The sequence below is a fragment of the Gymnoscopelus braueri genome (genome assembly GCF_963280865.1).
Source record: "Gymnoscopelus braueri genome assembly, chromosome: 6".
Lineage (NCBI taxonomy): Eukaryota > Metazoa > Chordata > Actinopteri > Myctophiformes > Myctophidae > Gymnoscopelus > Gymnoscopelus braueri.
Window position 1 is genome coordinate 2,313,885 of NC_137607.1, and position 17,590 is coordinate 2,331,474.

A 17,590-nucleotide genomic window follows, 5' to 3' on the forward strand; every position below is an offset into this window, starting at 1 on the left:
GAAGAAATGCAAACGCCACCCTTTCCATTACTGAACCCCGAAGGAAGAGTTCAAGAGAATGACCATTTTCTTCAACTCTCCTGAACTTGAATGCAGTATTTATATGTTGAACGAATTAAAGTTATGGTAAGTGATTTACTTTGGTTAAAATAAATGTTAAATAGCTCTATATTCTGATAGTAATCATATAGTGTTTGTTCAGTAAAAGGAGTTTCCATGTCTCTCCAGCTCTTTATTAAACAGAAAAGGCATTTTCAGCCTGACAATGGACTCACCTGCAGCCAGTCAGGCAATCAAGGGAAGCCTTTAAATAGCCGGCTCACAAGCCGGTTAGGGAGTTAGTTTGGAGGAATGGGGAAGCAGGCCACGTCACTCTGTTCCACATGGAAGCTAGCAGGAAGGACATCTTGCAAGATTGTGGAGCCCCCACCTGTGGGTAGCGTACGTACAGGCCCAAGCCCCGGATGGGAGGATTCCTAAGTTACTTTTGCCCCATTGCCCCTTTTCCCTAATCGTTTGAATAAAAGACTATTTAATTTGACAAGCACACTGACTCTGAGCCTCTTGTTTTATTGTGAATCTTACCTGTATGTATTGATTGATTGATTGATGTACTTTATTTAGTAAGACATGAGAACATCAGTACATGGAAGTACAGATTCACAATACAAGGTCTACTAAAGAGTCACAGCACTGAACAACCTCTAACAATCTCTCATGTATAGACCTTCAGTGCAGATCAGAACTCTCCAGTCTCCATTTACATGTGATATTTTTATGGTCACTTCTCTTGTCTGTTAAAGGGGTCAGACACTTTTCCACAAAGCGTTATGCTTATAGTATAAAGTATAGGTTCTGCTCAGGCTAGTAACGTTATGTACACCAGTGGTGTAAAGTACTAATCTGGAAGACTCATTAAGCACTGAGCTTGTTTAAGATGAGATCCCCATGCACACACATCATGATGAAATATAAGAGACAGACAGATATACACACTACTATACCAACCCGATCTCCAGAGATTACCATAACATTGCACGGAACGAGTGCACTTCATTCCGTGGATAGCCGCCTCGGAACTCCCGAATTGCGTGCATATGGTACGGCGCTGCCTTTGTGACAAAACCATTTCGGAGGCGCGCAGTCACAGGCGAATTGTCACCCCGTGAAGGACCACCGAGGGAGCTAAGGCGACCGAGTTGCCGTCCTGAACGGTGGGACATTCGCCTGTGCCTACTCAGCGCCGTTTGGGTTATGTACCGATAGGCACAGAATCGTAAATTTTATTGTGCGGACTGCTCTGCTTCCGGGTTTTTCCGTGTTGCGACTGGTTACGCCCACCGTGGGACTCGCCGTACATATGCACGCAATTTGGGAGTTCCAAGGCGACTATCCACGGAATGAAGTGCACTCGTTCCGTGCAATGTTACGGTATTCTCTGGAGATCAGGCTGACTATACAGAATGTCATACGCCTGGGTTGCCACACCATATAGTGTATACATCGGCTATTTGAAAATAGAAGATCTACAAGCTCACAATAAGTCGCGATGTGATGCATTGTGAGCTTGTAGATCCCCAATCTTGTCAGATGGGGCACCAGCGCCCAAATATATATGAATTTGGGGATCCTTGACATAAGTTTGAAAACCACTGCTCTAGACCAGAGGTTCTCAACCTTTTCAGGCCGTGACCCCCCCAAAATAATCATATTTGAACTAGGGACCCCCCAAAATAATCATATTTGAACTAGGGACCCCCCACAATAATCACATCTGCTATTTCAGATCTACAAGCTCAGTTGTTAAAATGTAAATGATTTGAAAATGGCAGATCTACAAGCATACAACGTGTCATATCGCGTGACACGTTGTGAGCTTGTAGATCTGATATTTTCAAATATCCGAAGTTTATAGGCTTAAAGTACTTACTTACTTAAAGGGATAGTTCACCCAAAACATTTCTTTGTTTCTATGGATCAGTCACCCCATGGAGACTTGAATTCATGGACATTTGTTTTGTTTTTGTCTCATTCCTAAGACAATGATTTGATGCCCAGCGGACCGGTAGGCAGCGGTTCCGGTAGGAGACCCAAAGGAGACTCTTTGTGTCTCCTACCGGAACTGCTGCTGGTCATCACATTATTGTCTTAGGAATGAGACAAAAAAAATATATATATCCATGAATTCAAGTCTCCATGGGGTGACTAATCCATAGAAAAAAGGGGTGAACTATCCCTTTAATCCTCTTCGTTCCATGTGGAACATAAGGCTGTGTCTGCCTCCATCTTGGTCCTGTCCCGTCCAGCATGTTGTGCCTCGATCGCCTCATAGGTTTGCTATCTTCAGTTCTGGGGTCACAGTTCTCCGGCAGGTTGTTTTTGGCCTCCCCTTGTTTCCTCTTTCCAGGTGAAGGTCCATCTCAAGGCTACGTTAGGAATGCTGTTCTGATCCATTCTGATCCATCTGTGTTTAATGTACAGCACCACGTTGCGGCGAGTGCTTGAGAGTGACTCTCAAGCACTCGCCCAGCATTCTGAGCCATACAGCTAAACTGACTTAACGTTGCTGTTATATACAGTTGGATCTTGGTTCTTAGGCTGTACTGCTTAGATTTACAGATGGTCTGGAGCATACATGGGCAACTGGCCCGGGGGCCACATGCGGCCCCCACCTTCACTTAATGCGGCCCACAGGTTAATATCAGAATAGTGATATATTATTGATTTCAGCTGTTATGATTCATAACATGCAAACATGACCCACTTTAATGACTTCAGTCTATATTAGTAGCTTAATGACTTTTTTATGTCCAATGTATTTGTATTTAAGTTCATAAAGTCAACATAAGTATAACTAAATGCATTTGAAATTCAATACAAATGTTACTTTTCAGGATTCCAATTCAAAAGTAGTAAAAAAACAATTCAGGATTCCAATAAAAGAATAAGCAAAAATAGCTGATCTACAAGCTCAAAGCGGGTCTCAGTGCAACATGTTTTGAGCTTGTAGATCGGCTATTTTTGCTAATTTTGTGTGACATAGAATGGCGAAGTAGGGCATTAATTACGAAAAAAGTTGAAATACGGAGATAAGAGGTGTCTGTCCGACAGTATATGTAATGTGTTCCTCTGGAGTGAGTGTGGAAATATAGTGGTCCTCTGCATCATCAAAGTTGCATCACCTCTGTTCTGGAGGCTTGCAAATGTCTGGAGCCTTATACTGATGTCCCTGTTGCATGCTGTCCTTATTGAGGAGACGTCCTTATTAATAAGCCTTATATTGATGTCCCTGCTGCATGCATTGTCCTTATTGAGAAGACTTCCTTATTAATAAGCCTTCTACTGATGTCCCTGCTGCATGCTGTCCTTATTGAGAAGACTTCCTTATTAATAAGCCTTATACTGATGTCCCTGCTGCATGCAGTCCTTATTGAGGAGACTTCCTTATTAATAAGCCTTATGATTGATTGATTGATTGATTGAATATTTTATTAGGCAAAAATGTAAAACAGCACAGTTACATTTAAAATACATTGTCTAACAGGTCCGTTCATAAAAGTCCTTGCGGACTTGTTTCCAATGAGGGCCTTGGTATTCAATTCATAGGCTCACAATTCACATTATACTGATGTCCCTGATGCATGCTGTCCTTATTGAGGAAGAGTGAAGAGAGTTACGTTTAAAGTGGTTCATGTTATATTAACAGATTTTGCTGGGGGACCCCCTGGAACCCCCTCAAGGACCCCACTTAAGAGAACCCCTGCTGTACACACAAGAGATGATGATGCATCAATGTCTTGCTGCAGTCTGGGACAAAACATCCATCACAACACATATCTTTACCAACCATTATATTTAGAAAATGCATGTCGATGTTTTAATAATACAATGCTAGATATTTACTCATGTTTAATATGTCTATTACATTTAATGTAGACAGTGACACATCTGAACTGAATATTTATTTAAATTCTTTATTAAATTCTGTGCTGAGAATACAGTAAAGGTACGGCTTATTACAAATCCTTATGTAAGACATTCCATGAACAACAATCCACAGCAGGAATTGAGAAAGGCACAAATGTTACAAAACTGACACATCAGTAGATTTGTCTCACCAACTCAGGAATCATGTAGATTGTATGGATCATATAGGCTACAATTCATAATAACGTAAAAAAGGAGAGTAGCCTATGTGTATTAGGCTACTTGAATAAATTGGTTACATTTCTTTTTACAGTTTCCACTGTGATCATGTGCGTTAGTCTGCAGCAAAACGATATCTGGCACATTACTGATTTGGTCAACGATCATTGAGGTGACACCATAAAGGCAGTGGCGTAACGCAGAATCGCGGGGCCTCCCCGCGGGAGTTTCGCGTGAGGCCCACGCACTTGCGCGTGTGCATGTGCGTGCACAACCAAACATTTCGGGTGTAATTTGGGTCTAATTCGGTCTAATTTGGGTCTAATTCGGTTCTATTTGACCAATATACATCTTTTTTTTTTTTTGCTGTAAAAATATTTGTATCAGCGCAGGCGGGGCCCGCCCTGCTGGTGGCCCCCCCGCACCGCAGCACTTGCGACCCCTCCGTTACGCCACTGCATAAAGGTTTTCTGTGATTGTAATGATTTGGTCCTGAGCGCTGTAAGAGGGATCTCCCAATGTTTGGTCTAACTTAAACGACGTCTATATCGTTCTTATTATTTTCCTCTTTTGCTTGGGGGAGGCTGATTGGCTGAACTAGAAAGGTGGCTTCCCTTTTCTTTTCTTTTCTTTTCTTTTCTTTTCTTTTTCTTCTTTTGTTTATTTCTTCGGGGGGCGGTTGTGGAATCCTTGGAACCTACGATGCCGTCCGGGGTTGTGGACTGAACGCATTACATTTACATTACATTACAGTCATTTAGCAGATGCTTTTATTCAAAGCGACTTAAAATAAGTGCAATAATAATAATAATAATAATAAGTGCAATGCCCACAGGGGTCGTGGAATCCATGCCCACAGGGGTTGTGGACTCGACACTCACAGGGGTTTTGGACTCGACCCTCACAGGGGTTTTGGACTCGACCCTCACAGGGGTTTTGGACTCGACCCTCACAGGGGTTGTGGACTCGACACTCACAGGGGTTTTGGACTCGACCCTCACAGGGGTTTTGGACTCGACCCTCACAGGGGTTGTGGACTCAACACTCACAGGGGTTGTGGACTCAACCTTCACAGGGGTTGTGGACTCGACCCTCACAGGGGTTGTGGACTCGACCCTCACAGGGGTTGTGGACTCGACCCTCACAGGGGTTGTGGACTCGACACTCACAGGGGTTTTGGACTCGACCCTCACAGGGGTTTTGGACTCGACCCTCACAGGGGTTGTGGACTCAACACTCACAGGGGTTGTGGACTCAACACTCACAGGGGTTGTGGACTCGACCCTCACAGGGGTTGTGGACTCGACACTCACAGGGGTTTTGGACTCGACCCTCACAGGGGTTGTGGACTCGACCCTCACAGGGGTTGTGGACTCAACACTCACAGGGGTTGTGGACTCAACACTCACAGGGGTTGTGGACTCAACACTCACAGGGGTTGTGGACTCAACACTCACAGGGGTTGTGGACTCAACACTCACAGGGGTTGTGGACTCAACCCTCACAGGGGTTGTGGACTCGACCTTCACAGGGGTTGTGGACTCGACCTTCACAGGGGTTGTGGACTCAACCTTCACATGGGTTGTGGACTCGATGCCCCCAGTGGTCGTGGCCCCTTGCATTGTTTCGTGTATCTTCCAGCCTCGTTTTTGGGCAAACAGGTAGACCAATTCAAACAGACCAGGAAACAGGTCCAGCAGGTCGAAATCTGGTGCATCTTTAGGACTGTAAACAGAAACATCAGTTGTGAATCGTTTATTTCATTTTAACCATACTCGCACTACTCCAACATCTCTGAACTCAAAACTAAAAGTAAATGAATGGCTGACTTCAAAATACAAGTGAACACCTTGGTAGTAGCATCCTCCAACTTTCTTTGTAAATATATGTACCTTATGATTCTATTGAGTTTTTTGTATTGTATTGTATGTATATGTATATGTTTTACTGATAAATGGATGAATTTATTGAGTATAAGGACCACAATGGAAACGAGCCCCTGGGGGTTTTTCTGTTATCCTTTTAGCATAAACTTTTAACTGTACTACCTGTACTGTTAATAATCTTGCTAACTTATTGACTGCCATGGACGAGGTAACTGGTCGAATTCTGCCAGCGCTCACACTGCCAACGACGACTTTGGACACTTTTTTTTTTCTTCTTTTTTTAAAACAGAACCAGGAGATAACGTGATCCAAAGATTTACTGCTCCATTCACTTCCTGGTTAACTTATTACTTAAACATCCTCTATCTCGGCTCCTATGTATTTTAGCCGAAACATGCTATTTTTAACGGCGTATAACAAGCGAACGGGAGGTTGCGATGAATTACTATTATTATTATTTTCACGGAAGCACAGTGAAACCCTCCGTGATTAGCAACCATCACGGGATCCATAGATAAATATTATGTGACAGTCTGGGCCTTATTTAGTTGTATATACTCTGGCAGTTAAAGAGTTGTTAGAAAGCAAATATGCCTTAATATGTTGTAATTGTCCTCTATAACTAAAGTTTAAAATAAAAAACACCTTAAATATTGTATTTATTTTAGATATAGTTCATCTTTCACTCAATAGGGGCAATGCCCGTGGCAAGTTGATGATATCATTGTGTGTGTGTGTGTGTGTGTGTGTGTGTGTGTGTGTGTGTGTGTGTGTGTGTGTGTGTGTGTGTGTGTTAGTTATAGAGGACAATTATAATGTGTTAAGGCATATTTGGCTTATTAGCCAGGGATCCTTTTAATGAAGTATTCCATACATCTCTTGATCTGGCTCTCCATTATGAACATGACCTGTGGACCTTTTCAACACAAATCTCTTGGGGGCAGCATACTGATCATTAACTCACTAGAGACTTTTAAACGTATACTGCTTGGCTTATAATTGTAATATAAATATCATAGTAGCACACGTTGATAGATGATACGCTTTTCTGTTATCAATTATATTCCATGGAATGTATCTCCATTCTCAATTTTCACTGTGACCTTGGGCTTTGACCTTTTCCAAGCGGCCTACTGACCATTCCATCCAGAGCAAACTAAACACTCAGGTAGGACTAACAAAAAGCACAGACTTGGATCCACACCCAGGGAAGTGCTCATATCTAAAGATACACATCATTTTACATTAAAAGGGATGGAGGCGGCTACACTTTGAGTTATTTTGTAATCAAATTAAACTTACGGGTGCTGATTGGTGTTGCGTATGAAGCGAAGCAATCCAAGTCCATTGTCAGGGTATTTCATCTGTCTCTTTTTCCCGGTACGATCCTCATAGCTCGTCATCGCCGTAAAGACCTCAGTGGGAAACTGGAAAACCACAAAACTTAGAGATCAAATGGACTCTTCTAATGGACACATAGTACACATAGTGTAAAGACAGACAACAATCCAAAATGATGCTTTCGTCACCTTGTCTTTCCATGCGTTGAATATTCCCTTCTTATCATACTGGTGTAGATCCTTTATGAGTGCCTTATCAGGTTTTCCACATTTCGCAATTTCTTCTACATTTCCAATATCTTTCAAGTACTTTACTCTCCTGGAAGAAACCAAACAAAAACATTGTACCAGAAAACCAACTGTACTTACAACACATCTGTTGGATCAAACTGTTGACACTTTGCCTGCCACCGCCAAGATTTCTCGTCAGATTCGTCGGAGTCATTTATGGATACGTCAATCGATTATTTAAGAATTAGCTGTTAACTATCATGTTCAGAATTTGTGTCTACTAAAGCCTAATGTTTCCAAGCATTATATAACTAAAATTTGAAATGAAAAACACCTTGAATATTTTATTTATTTTAGAAATAGTTTGTCTTGCACTCAATAGGGACCCTAACAAAAAAACAACGTAATACTTCCTAAGGTTAATATGAGCATCAAAGCAATATATATATATTTTTTTATCAGGCCATGCATTCAATACATTCCATAGGGCTGGACCACACATGGCCATATGTCATCATCAACTTGCGACAGGAGTTAGATTAACTATTTCTAAAAGATAATAATTTCAGTTATAGAGGGCAATTAGAATGTATTAAGGTATATAAGGGATCCTTTTAAAAGTAATGACAATAAAAAAATATATATATATATATTTCTATTTTCAACAGGAGCACAAGTCCAAAATCGAGTCGAAATTCAACATAATGTTCACATCCCTAGTTGTGATTAAGCCATTATAATAAGTAATACGTACACATAATATTGAGGAAGAAAATACAGTATGTGCAACGGAAAATGTTTGCCTGTTTACCTTTCTTTTGACCAGAAGTAGGGATGAGCCAAGCATTCCTCCACTGTAGGTCTTTTCTTTGGGTCTTTATTGATCATCCTCTCGATGAGATCCTTGGCAAGAACATCCTGAACATGGTCCAGGTTGTACTTTCCATCCACAATGTTGCCTTCACACCGAAGCCTTTCGCCAAACGGATGGTGTCCTCCAGACAGGATGTAATATAACAACATTCCAGCCACCTTTAGAATGAACATGAACATTTAGTGACAGTATAGTATGTGTTGTTCTCATTGATTAAATTGTTCTCATGCAGAATCAGAACAAACCTGGATGTCACTGCTGGTTCTAAACTGTACACATTCAGCAGTTTTAACAGGTTCAACAGCACCGTCTACCTCACTGGTTCTCAAAGTTTGGTCCAGGGACTCCCCAGGGTAGATCACCTGCACAATGAGGAACATGTTAAACATTTAAGCCCTATTTAATTGTTCAGCTGTTCAAAAATAGCTGATCTACAGGCTCACAACGTGTTACATTGCGACCTGCTATTAAAATAAAAACCTGAACAATTTGCTCCTCGGAGCACAGGTCTCCGCCAGGCCAGGAAGTACAAGTCAATCTTAGCCAATCAGGACGAATAGTCGGACAGATCCATCTTGATCACATAGAGATAATTTGGTGGCGCAATAACAGGCCGATGTGAGATTTCATGGCAATCGCACGCTTCGTTCATGATTTGAGGCATTTTGTTGAAAACGGGCCCCTCCTGCAAGCATTTGAAGCCAATCTTAGCTAATGACGATGACATAAGAATAATCAGACAGATTCGTCTTGATCACTGCATGACTATAGAGATAATGTGTACCTATTTGCGTGATGTTTAGAGAAAAAAAAAGGAGTAATACCCAAAATGTGTTTTGCAAAAATCGGCCTGCTGGTAGCGCTATAAAAAGGCTGATGTGAAAAATGTAGGGCAACTGGTTTTACTCTGGCATCCAGGTAGTGTGTGTGCACAGTTTCACGCCGATCAGTGCAACGGTGCCGGAGCTGCTCACGGATGGACGGACGGACGGACAGACGGACGGACGGACGCACGCAATGCATGCATGCATGCATGCACAATAAAAGTTTTTAAACTCTTCTCTTAGTGGGGTCCCTTGCACAACATTTGGGGGTCCTTGGCATGAAACCGTTTGAGAACCACTGGCCTACCTTCAAGGTCTCTGTCGCCATCCAGCAGCTTGATCCCTGACTGCTTGTTAAAACCTTTGATTCATCTTCAGGCAAGTGTCTGCTTAGCCCAAAATCGGACACTCTGGCATTCCCCTGCAGATCTGCAGGGCAAATTGGGTAGATGAATATAAAAAAATAGCTTTAGATTAAACAAAGTAAAAAAAACAAAGTAATAAAAAAGCTTGTATTTCTAACATCATCTGTTTGTAATTGTATTTTCTTCTCTAACTTACCAATCAACACATTCTGGGGCTTGATGTCCCGGTGGAGAATTGGAGTATTCTGACAATGGAGCATCTTTAAGCCCATGAGAACCTGATTTGCTATCTTCCATTCAGGAAGACGGCCTCTAGGGAATGCAATTCCTTTCTTGATGTAATCTTCAATGTATTCTTTCAGCGTGTATTCACACAACTGAAGACTGAGGTATCCAAAGTTCTTATCCTCATCAAAGCCCCTGTATTTTACGATGTGAGGCCCATCACACTGTATCAAGGTCCTCTGGAACAACTCTTTCTCATACTTCAGCCCTTTAGAGGTTTTCTTAACTCTCTTCACTGCAAGTTCGATGCCATCATTTCTTAACCCCAAGAACACCTCAGTTCCCTCACATCCCGTTGCTATGCGGAATTCATCACCTTTTCCAACCACAAGACTTTCAAATTTGACAACGTTGTCATACCCAGCCTTTGTAAGCTTCTTGAACTTTTGTGTCCACCTTTCACTACTAGGGACCCACTTTCGTGGCGGTGGTGGTGGCTCTGTCTGTACGTCACGGCCTTGGAGGACACTTTCAAACAGACCAGGAAACATCTTCATCAGGTCGAAATCAGCCACATCCTGAGGACTGTAAACAGAAGCAGTGGTTCACTCAAGACAAATTCTTCATCTATCACAGGCTGCCATGTGGTCCAACTCCTCCTTTATAAAGTAGTAAAGTGCATCATAATCTTCAATTCAATTCTGGTTCAGAAACAAGTCACCTCTAGTGGTAGGCAGAGGTATTATTTTTAATCAATTAGAAAACATATATAAAAAAAATACTACTACGAATAGAAATACCTTTACCATGAGATCATTGGAATGGGATTTCAAATACGTTTAGCATTTCCTGTAATCCTTTTGTTACGTGTCAGCGTGCACTGCACATAAAATTAATAATGTCAGAACGACGCACAGCTGTGAAGACTCTCCACAGCTCTCAGCTGCTGCAGTGACATAACTGATCAGCGGACGGGACAGTAATGTCACTTACTGTAAGTGATCCATTCTCTTGCATTATGTACTTTAGTTGGGTTATCTGTAGTCACGTTTGCAATCTCAAGTCTGCACATAGGTTGGGTTCGCTCACTGCACTGTGCAGGATGGACTATAGAAAACATATTTTAGATTTTTTTTAATCTGCATTGGAACGTGGATCGGTGACGTGATAGCAGATATCCAAGACGTGAATTAAGTCATATCGGAACATCGGTGCAACTCTACTACTGACTATTCCATTAAGTGCTTTCCATGGACTACGAGCACACTTGGATCCACACCCAGGGAAGTATTCACATGTTAGAAATAAATATAATTGTACGTATAAAATGATGGGAGTGGCTACATTTTGTATAATTTTGTAATCAAATGCAACTTACTGGTTCTCACAGAGATTGTGTATGAAGTGCAGCAATCCATGTACGTTCTCAGGGTAGCGCCTCTCTGTCTCCATCTTCTGAACCAGCTGAGGTGGAAACTGGAAACACATACAACTTAAAGATAAAATTAACTCTTCTAATGGACATTAAGACAGATGTGAAATCCAAATGATGCTTTAGTCACCTTGTCTCTCCATGCGTTGAATAGTCCCTTCTTATCATACTGAGATGAACTGAGGTTTTGGTCAGCATTTTGACAGTAGTTTACAACTTCCTGTTCATTTCCAACATTTTTCAGGTAATCTACTCTCCTGGAAAAAAACATGACAAAAATAATGCAGCAAAAATATGGGGGCAACGGTGGCTTAAAAGTTAGAGGAGCACATTTGTTGCCGGAAGGTTGCCAATTCGATTCCCTGATCGGAAGGACAAATCTGGGTGGGGAAATTAATGGTCACCACCAACCCCTCCCCCAACACCAGCAAGGCACTGACCCCCCCCCAACTGCTCCAGTGGCCAACAGTATCAGACTGTGGTTGTACTGGTCAGCAACAGACTGTTGCTGACCAGTATAACCACAGTCTGATACACAGTCTTTCATTTGACCAGCAACAGACTGTTGCTGACCAGAACAACAGACTGTTGCTGACACACAGGTTTTAATGTGTGTGTGTGTGTGTGTGTGTGTGTGTGTGTGTGTGTGTGTGTGTGTGTGTGTGTGTGTGTGTGTGTGTGTGTGTGTGTGTGTGTGTGTGTGTGTGTGTGTGTGTGTGTGTGTGCAGGGTGTTGCTGAAAATATGCACTTATACTCAGCTACTATCTTGGGTATATAAATAATTTAAAAAAACAGATGTGCTTAACACAATATACTAGAAAACGTACTGTTGTATCAAACTGTACAAGATAAGCTGTAGTTGTGTATAAACACTGTATGTCTGTATGTTTCTCGAACCTTTCATTTGACCAGAAGTAGGGATGAGCCAGGCATTCCTCCACTGTAGGTCTCTTGTTTGGGTCTGTATTGATCATCTTCTTGATGAGATCCTTGGCAACCTCATCCTGAACATGGTCCAGGTTGCAGTTTCCATCAAAAATGTTGATTATACCTCTATGGCTTTCACCAAACGGATGGTGTCCTCCAGACAGGATGTAATATATCAACATTCCAGCCACCTTTAGAATAAACATGAACAATTAGTGACAGTACAGTATGTGTTGTTCTCATTGATTAAATATTGTTCTCATGAAGAATTAGAACAAACCTGGATGTCAGCGCTGCACTCATACTCTACATGTATAGTATCGCCGTTTTCATCCATGGTCTCCTTCGCCTTCCAGCATTTTGTTCCTGCACTGCTGCTTATTCCAAAATCAGCTAATCTTGCCCTCCCCCAATTATCTGCAGGGTAAATTGGGTAGAAAAATATAATAACTTTTTTAGATTTGATCAAAAATAAATTCAGTGAATGATGCTTATATTTCTAACATTAGCTGCTAGTTAATTTTAATGTATTAAATGTTTTCGGTAGCTTACCAATCAAGACATTCTGGGGCTTGATATTCCGGTGGAGAGTTGCAGGATTCTGACAATGGAGTGTTTTTAAGCTCAGGAGAATCTCTTTTAGAATCTCCTGTTCAGTCACACAGCGTCCAGGAAATTCCTTCCCCTTCATGATGTAATCTTCAATGTATTCTGCCAATGTGTATTCACATAACTGAAGATTCACATAACTGAAGACATGGAGCTCATCCACCTCAAAGTCCACATATCGTACAATTGAAGGATCATCACACTTTAAAGGACTTAACAAGCCTTTCTGGTTCTTCAGCACCTCAGAGTTGGATTTAGCCAGTCTCCTCACTGCGACTTCAGTGCCATCATCATCTTTTAACCCTAAGAACACCTCAGATCCATCACTTCCCTTTGCTATGCGGTATTTACCATCTGTCCCAAACACAACATTGCCAACTTTGACCACATTGCCCTCAACAGTGTTTGCAAGCGCCTTTAACTGTTCACGCCACCTTTTACTGACTGGGCACCATTTTCGTAATGAAAAAAAAAAATCGGAATGTTTCGGAATGTGGAGTTCTTTCAGGGTGATCCGTGTGTTCCAGCCTTGGTCTTGGGCAAACTTGTAGACACTTTGAAACAGACCAGGAAGTATCTCCATCAGGTCAAAATGTGCCGCATCATCAGGACTGTAAACAAACAAATCAGTTGTCACCCAAGATAAATTATTTTGGTGACCACTCACATCTATCACAGGCTGCCTTATGATTTACTTAAAGCACATCACATAATTCAATTCACTATTATAGCTCTTCATAATTGACAAGCTTCAATCCAAACATTATCTTTGCCCTGTTATTTATGGATGATGTGATGTTAACCTATATAAAGAAGTATAAACTAACACCCTGATGAGTGAACCACATGTGGCTCGTTTGGTTGTTTTCTAAAGTGTTACAGTTCTAAAGTGTAACACTGATAAAATAAACAATAGCGCCTGGGAGGAGGGAGTGGGAGCATCTACATAAAGTCTCTTGTTCAGTTTGTCGATTGTGATATGACCTTTGACCTGATCAGCGTAACACATAATCATCTTTTGGGGGAAGCGTTGGTTGTGATCTTGAACTTTGACCTTTTCGAAGCAGTCACCTCATCTTTGCATCAAGTGATAGCAAACACTCAGGTAGGACTAACAGACTTGGATCCACACTCATGGATGTGCTCACACGTTAAAAATAATTTTACATATAAAATGATGGGAGCGGCTACATTGTGTGTTATTTTATAATCAAATTCAACTTACTAGTACAAATGGAGATAGCGTATGATGCGCAGCAATCCAAATCCATTCTCAGGGTAGCTCATCAACCTCTCTGTCTCCATCTTCTGAACCAGCTGAGGTGGAAACTGGAAACACATACAACTTAAAGATAAAATGTCCTTTTCTAATGGACATTAGCCCTGTTAAACAATGACGCTCAAACTTTCCTTTGAATCCATTGAATCTATCGCATTTTTAACATGTTATTTTTATCTAAAATATTGTATGCAGTTTATTTAAAAAACGCAGATGTCTCTTTCTTTCTCTGTATGCGTCTGTCCATGGTTCATGCTGCGAAGCGCTCTCTATGGTGTAATAAAATGAATGATTCATACTTATATCTTATTCTATAGCGTCATTTTGATAAGCTTAAGTACTGTAATGGTTTAGATACAAGCACATAATTGTCCCACAGAATGGACGCTCTGAGCATCTGAGCCTGTGATGGAAGAATGGAACAATCGTTACCAGTGCTTGAAACTGGATATTATAATCAAAATAATCAATTCAGTCATATTAAACGTTTTTGTTTAAATAAAGGTACATGGGAAATGTGACTTGGAGGAAGTTTTACCGTGAGGTTTTTACATCGTTTTTTTGGTGGAGTCTGGTTGTAAACGGTCTACCATCACTACCAAACCACCGGCTTCGAATGCTATCAATGCATTGAATGGGAGATTATCACGTTTTATCAGACCTTTGAATGGGCGAAATAGGTGACCTACTTACCTACCCGCGATTTATCAGACCATTCATTCAGGAGCTACTGACCTACTTGGAGGCGGAGCAGTCCCCACAACAATATTTACGATTCTGTGCCTGTCGGTACATAACTCGAACGGCGCTGAGTAGGCACAGGCGAACGTCACACCGTTCAGGACGGCAACTCGGTCGCCTTAGCTCCCTCGGTGGTCCTTCACGGGGTGACAGTTCGCCTGTGACTGCGCGCCTCCGTCATGGTCCGAAACCAAAAGCGAAACCTAAACTGAACTATTAAGTCATGTCAGTTGGTAGGTCAGTATGTCTTGATAACACCCAATGAATGGTCTGATAAATCGCGGGTAGGTAAGTAGGTCGCCTATTTCGCCCATTCAAAGGTCTGATAAAACGTGATAATCTCCCATTCAATGCATTGATAGCATTCGAATCAGTGACCAAACGGCTTTGTTGCACGATGTCAAACACAGCCGATGTACAAGACCACAACATGTTGCATTTGCAACGCGTTGTGGTCTTGTAGATCGGCTCGCGTTCGGTGCACGACACCGTCGTATAACGAGTTTTACATGACGCCGTTTGGCCCAGAGCTCAGGCGGATGCAATCTTGCGAGATCAGCTGCTGTGAGAACTTAATTATTCTAGTAGAACTTTCTTTTATTTTTAATATTCGAAGGAATATTTGAATAGGGATTATTCATTAACAGCCCTAATGGACATAAAGACAGACGTGAACCCCAAATGATGCTTTACTCACCTTGTCTTTCCATGCTTTGAATATCTCAGCATACTGCTCTAATCTCCTGATGAGGTTCTGGTCTGCATTTTGAACGTTCTGGACTTCCTGTTCATTTCCAAGCAGTATCAAGTACTCTTTTCTCCTGGAAGAAATAAAACAAAAATGATGTGCCGACAAAACAAACCCACTTAATCAGTTAAACCCTATGTACTTTGCTGACTGGGGTCCCCCTGGGTACTTGGCTTCCTCCTTTATTCCCTATACAAGAGGTCGTCGGGTAAGCCTGACCCCCCCGAATACCCGAGGACCGACTCGGCTCGGTCTCGGGTGCATTCTCAATAAGTGACTCCGGGTCCAGGTCAGAATCGGTACCGCTTGTCTCGGGGCTCTGACAGTGAAATGACAGGTCCAACAAAACCAAAGTGGACCGACAATTGCAAAGTGAAAGCACTAGTGCAAAGTGCAAACAAAAATCTTGCCACAAGATGGCACTAAATGATTGGAGCACTGTCTCATTCTAAGGTGAAGGTTCAAGCCAAAATTTAGACGTGGTGGTGGTTATATAAAATATTGTTGATATTAACGTTTTGGTTAATGGTTCAAAATGGTAAAACAATCGCTGAAAATAGCAGATCTACAAGCTCAAAACACGAGATGCATAACGCATTGTAAGCTTGTAGATCATCTATGTTCACTGTATGTTAGCCTATTCACTTTTTCTCACTCATACGGGTACAAGCAGTGAAATGTTGGTGAAAGGTGTTCCACAGAGACTGCCAACATTACAGTGCAGCAATAGCTATACGTTAGCTATTGTTTGCCTAATTGACATTCCCAGAATATGGATGCTAGGGTTCATGTTGTTAAAATATATCTAGATAGAAAACCTACTGTTGAATCACATTAAAACGAGCTATGGTTGTGATTAAGCCAATAGCTCTGCCTGTTTCTAGTACCTTTCATTTGACCAGAAGTAGGGATGAGCCAAGCATTGCTCCACTGTAGGTCTTTTCTTTGGGTCTTCATTGATCATCCTCTCAATGAGATCTTTGGCAAGAACATCCTGAACATGGTCCAGGTTGTACTTTCCATCCACAATGTTGGCTTCACACCGAAAGCCTTTGCCAAACGGATGGTGTCCTCCAGACAGGATGTAATATATCAACATCCCAGCCACCTTTAGAATAAACATGAACATTTAGTGACAGTATGGTATGTGTTGTTCACATAGATTAAATTGTTCTTTAAGAATAAGAATAAGAACAAACCTGGATGTCAGTGCTGCGTTTATACCTTACAGGTATATTATCATTCAAGGTCTCCTTTGCCTTCCAGCATCTTCTTCCTGCACTGCTTGTGAGAAATGTCGTTTGTCCTCTGACAAACTGTCTGCTTTGTCCAAAACCAGACAATCTCGCCCTCCCCTTAAGATCTGCAGGGGAAATTGTGTAGATAAATATAATAAAGGGTTTAAGATTTATCACAATAAATTCAGTGAATGATGCTTATATTTCATATATAGACATTAGCTACTTATTTAAACATTTCTTCTGTAGCTTACCAATCAAGACATTATAGGGGTTGATATTCCGGTGGAGGATTGGAGGATTCTGACAATGGAGTGTATTTAAGCTCATGAGAACCTGTTCTGCAATATGTTCAGAAGGACAGCCTGCAGGAATGGGACTTTTGATGTATTCTTCCAGTGTGTATTCACATAACTGAAGAACAAGGTATCCAAAGTTCTCATCCTGTACAAAGCCCAGATATCGTACAATCGAACGATGCTCCAGCTCTGGAAGACTCAAAAAGTGTTCCTCGTTCTGCAGCACCTCAAAGTTGGATTTAGGCATTCTCTTCACTGCGACTTCAGTGCCGTCATCTCTTAACCCCAAGAACACCTCAGTTCCATCACTTCCCTTTGCTATGCGGAATAGTTTATCATTCACAAACTGAAAACTTCCAACTTTGACAACTCTGTCAGCGCACCAAAGCTTCTCTAACTGTTGTCTCCACCTTTCACTGAGTGGA

At 41.6% G+C, this 17,590-nt stretch overlaps 1 protein-coding gene across 1 annotated transcript in view; it reads right to left on the bottom strand.

The window, feature by feature from the left end:
- LOC308086397 (uncharacterized protein) overlaps positions 1 to 16,896 on the bottom strand; it is a gene marked incomplete at its 3' end in the record, with an annotated part of 32,494 nt that extends 15,598 nt beyond the window's left edge. The window contains exons 1-16 of the mRNA XM_080429917.1: positions 16,828 to 16,896; positions 16,516 to 16,736; positions 15,578 to 15,701; positions 14,086 to 14,189; positions 12,804 to 13,471; positions 12,532 to 12,668; positions 12,222 to 12,442; positions 11,454 to 11,580; positions 11,270 to 11,367; positions 9,863 to 10,476; positions 9,609 to 9,730; positions 8,723 to 8,839; positions 8,415 to 8,635; positions 7,562 to 7,691; positions 7,335 to 7,459; positions 4,976 to 5,871 (exon numbers count right to left, since the gene is read on the bottom strand). Of these exons, the coding sequence (XP_080286043.1) occupies positions 4,976 to 5,871; positions 7,335 to 7,459; positions 7,562 to 7,691; positions 8,415 to 8,635; positions 8,723 to 8,839; positions 9,609 to 9,730; positions 9,863 to 10,476; positions 11,270 to 11,367; positions 11,454 to 11,580; positions 12,222 to 12,442; positions 12,532 to 12,668; positions 12,804 to 13,471; positions 14,086 to 14,189; positions 15,578 to 15,701; positions 16,516 to 16,727 (3,916 nt within the window). The 5' untranslated portion in view covers positions 16,728 to 16,736; positions 16,828 to 16,896. The remainder of the gene's footprint in view (positions 1 to 4,975; positions 5,872 to 7,334; positions 7,460 to 7,561; positions 7,692 to 8,414; positions 8,636 to 8,722; positions 8,840 to 9,608; positions 9,731 to 9,862; positions 10,477 to 11,269; positions 11,368 to 11,453; positions 11,581 to 12,221; positions 12,443 to 12,531; positions 12,669 to 12,803; positions 13,472 to 14,085; positions 14,190 to 15,577; positions 15,702 to 16,515; positions 16,737 to 16,827) is intronic.
- Between the last annotated feature and the right edge of the window lie 694 nt (positions 16,897 to 17,590).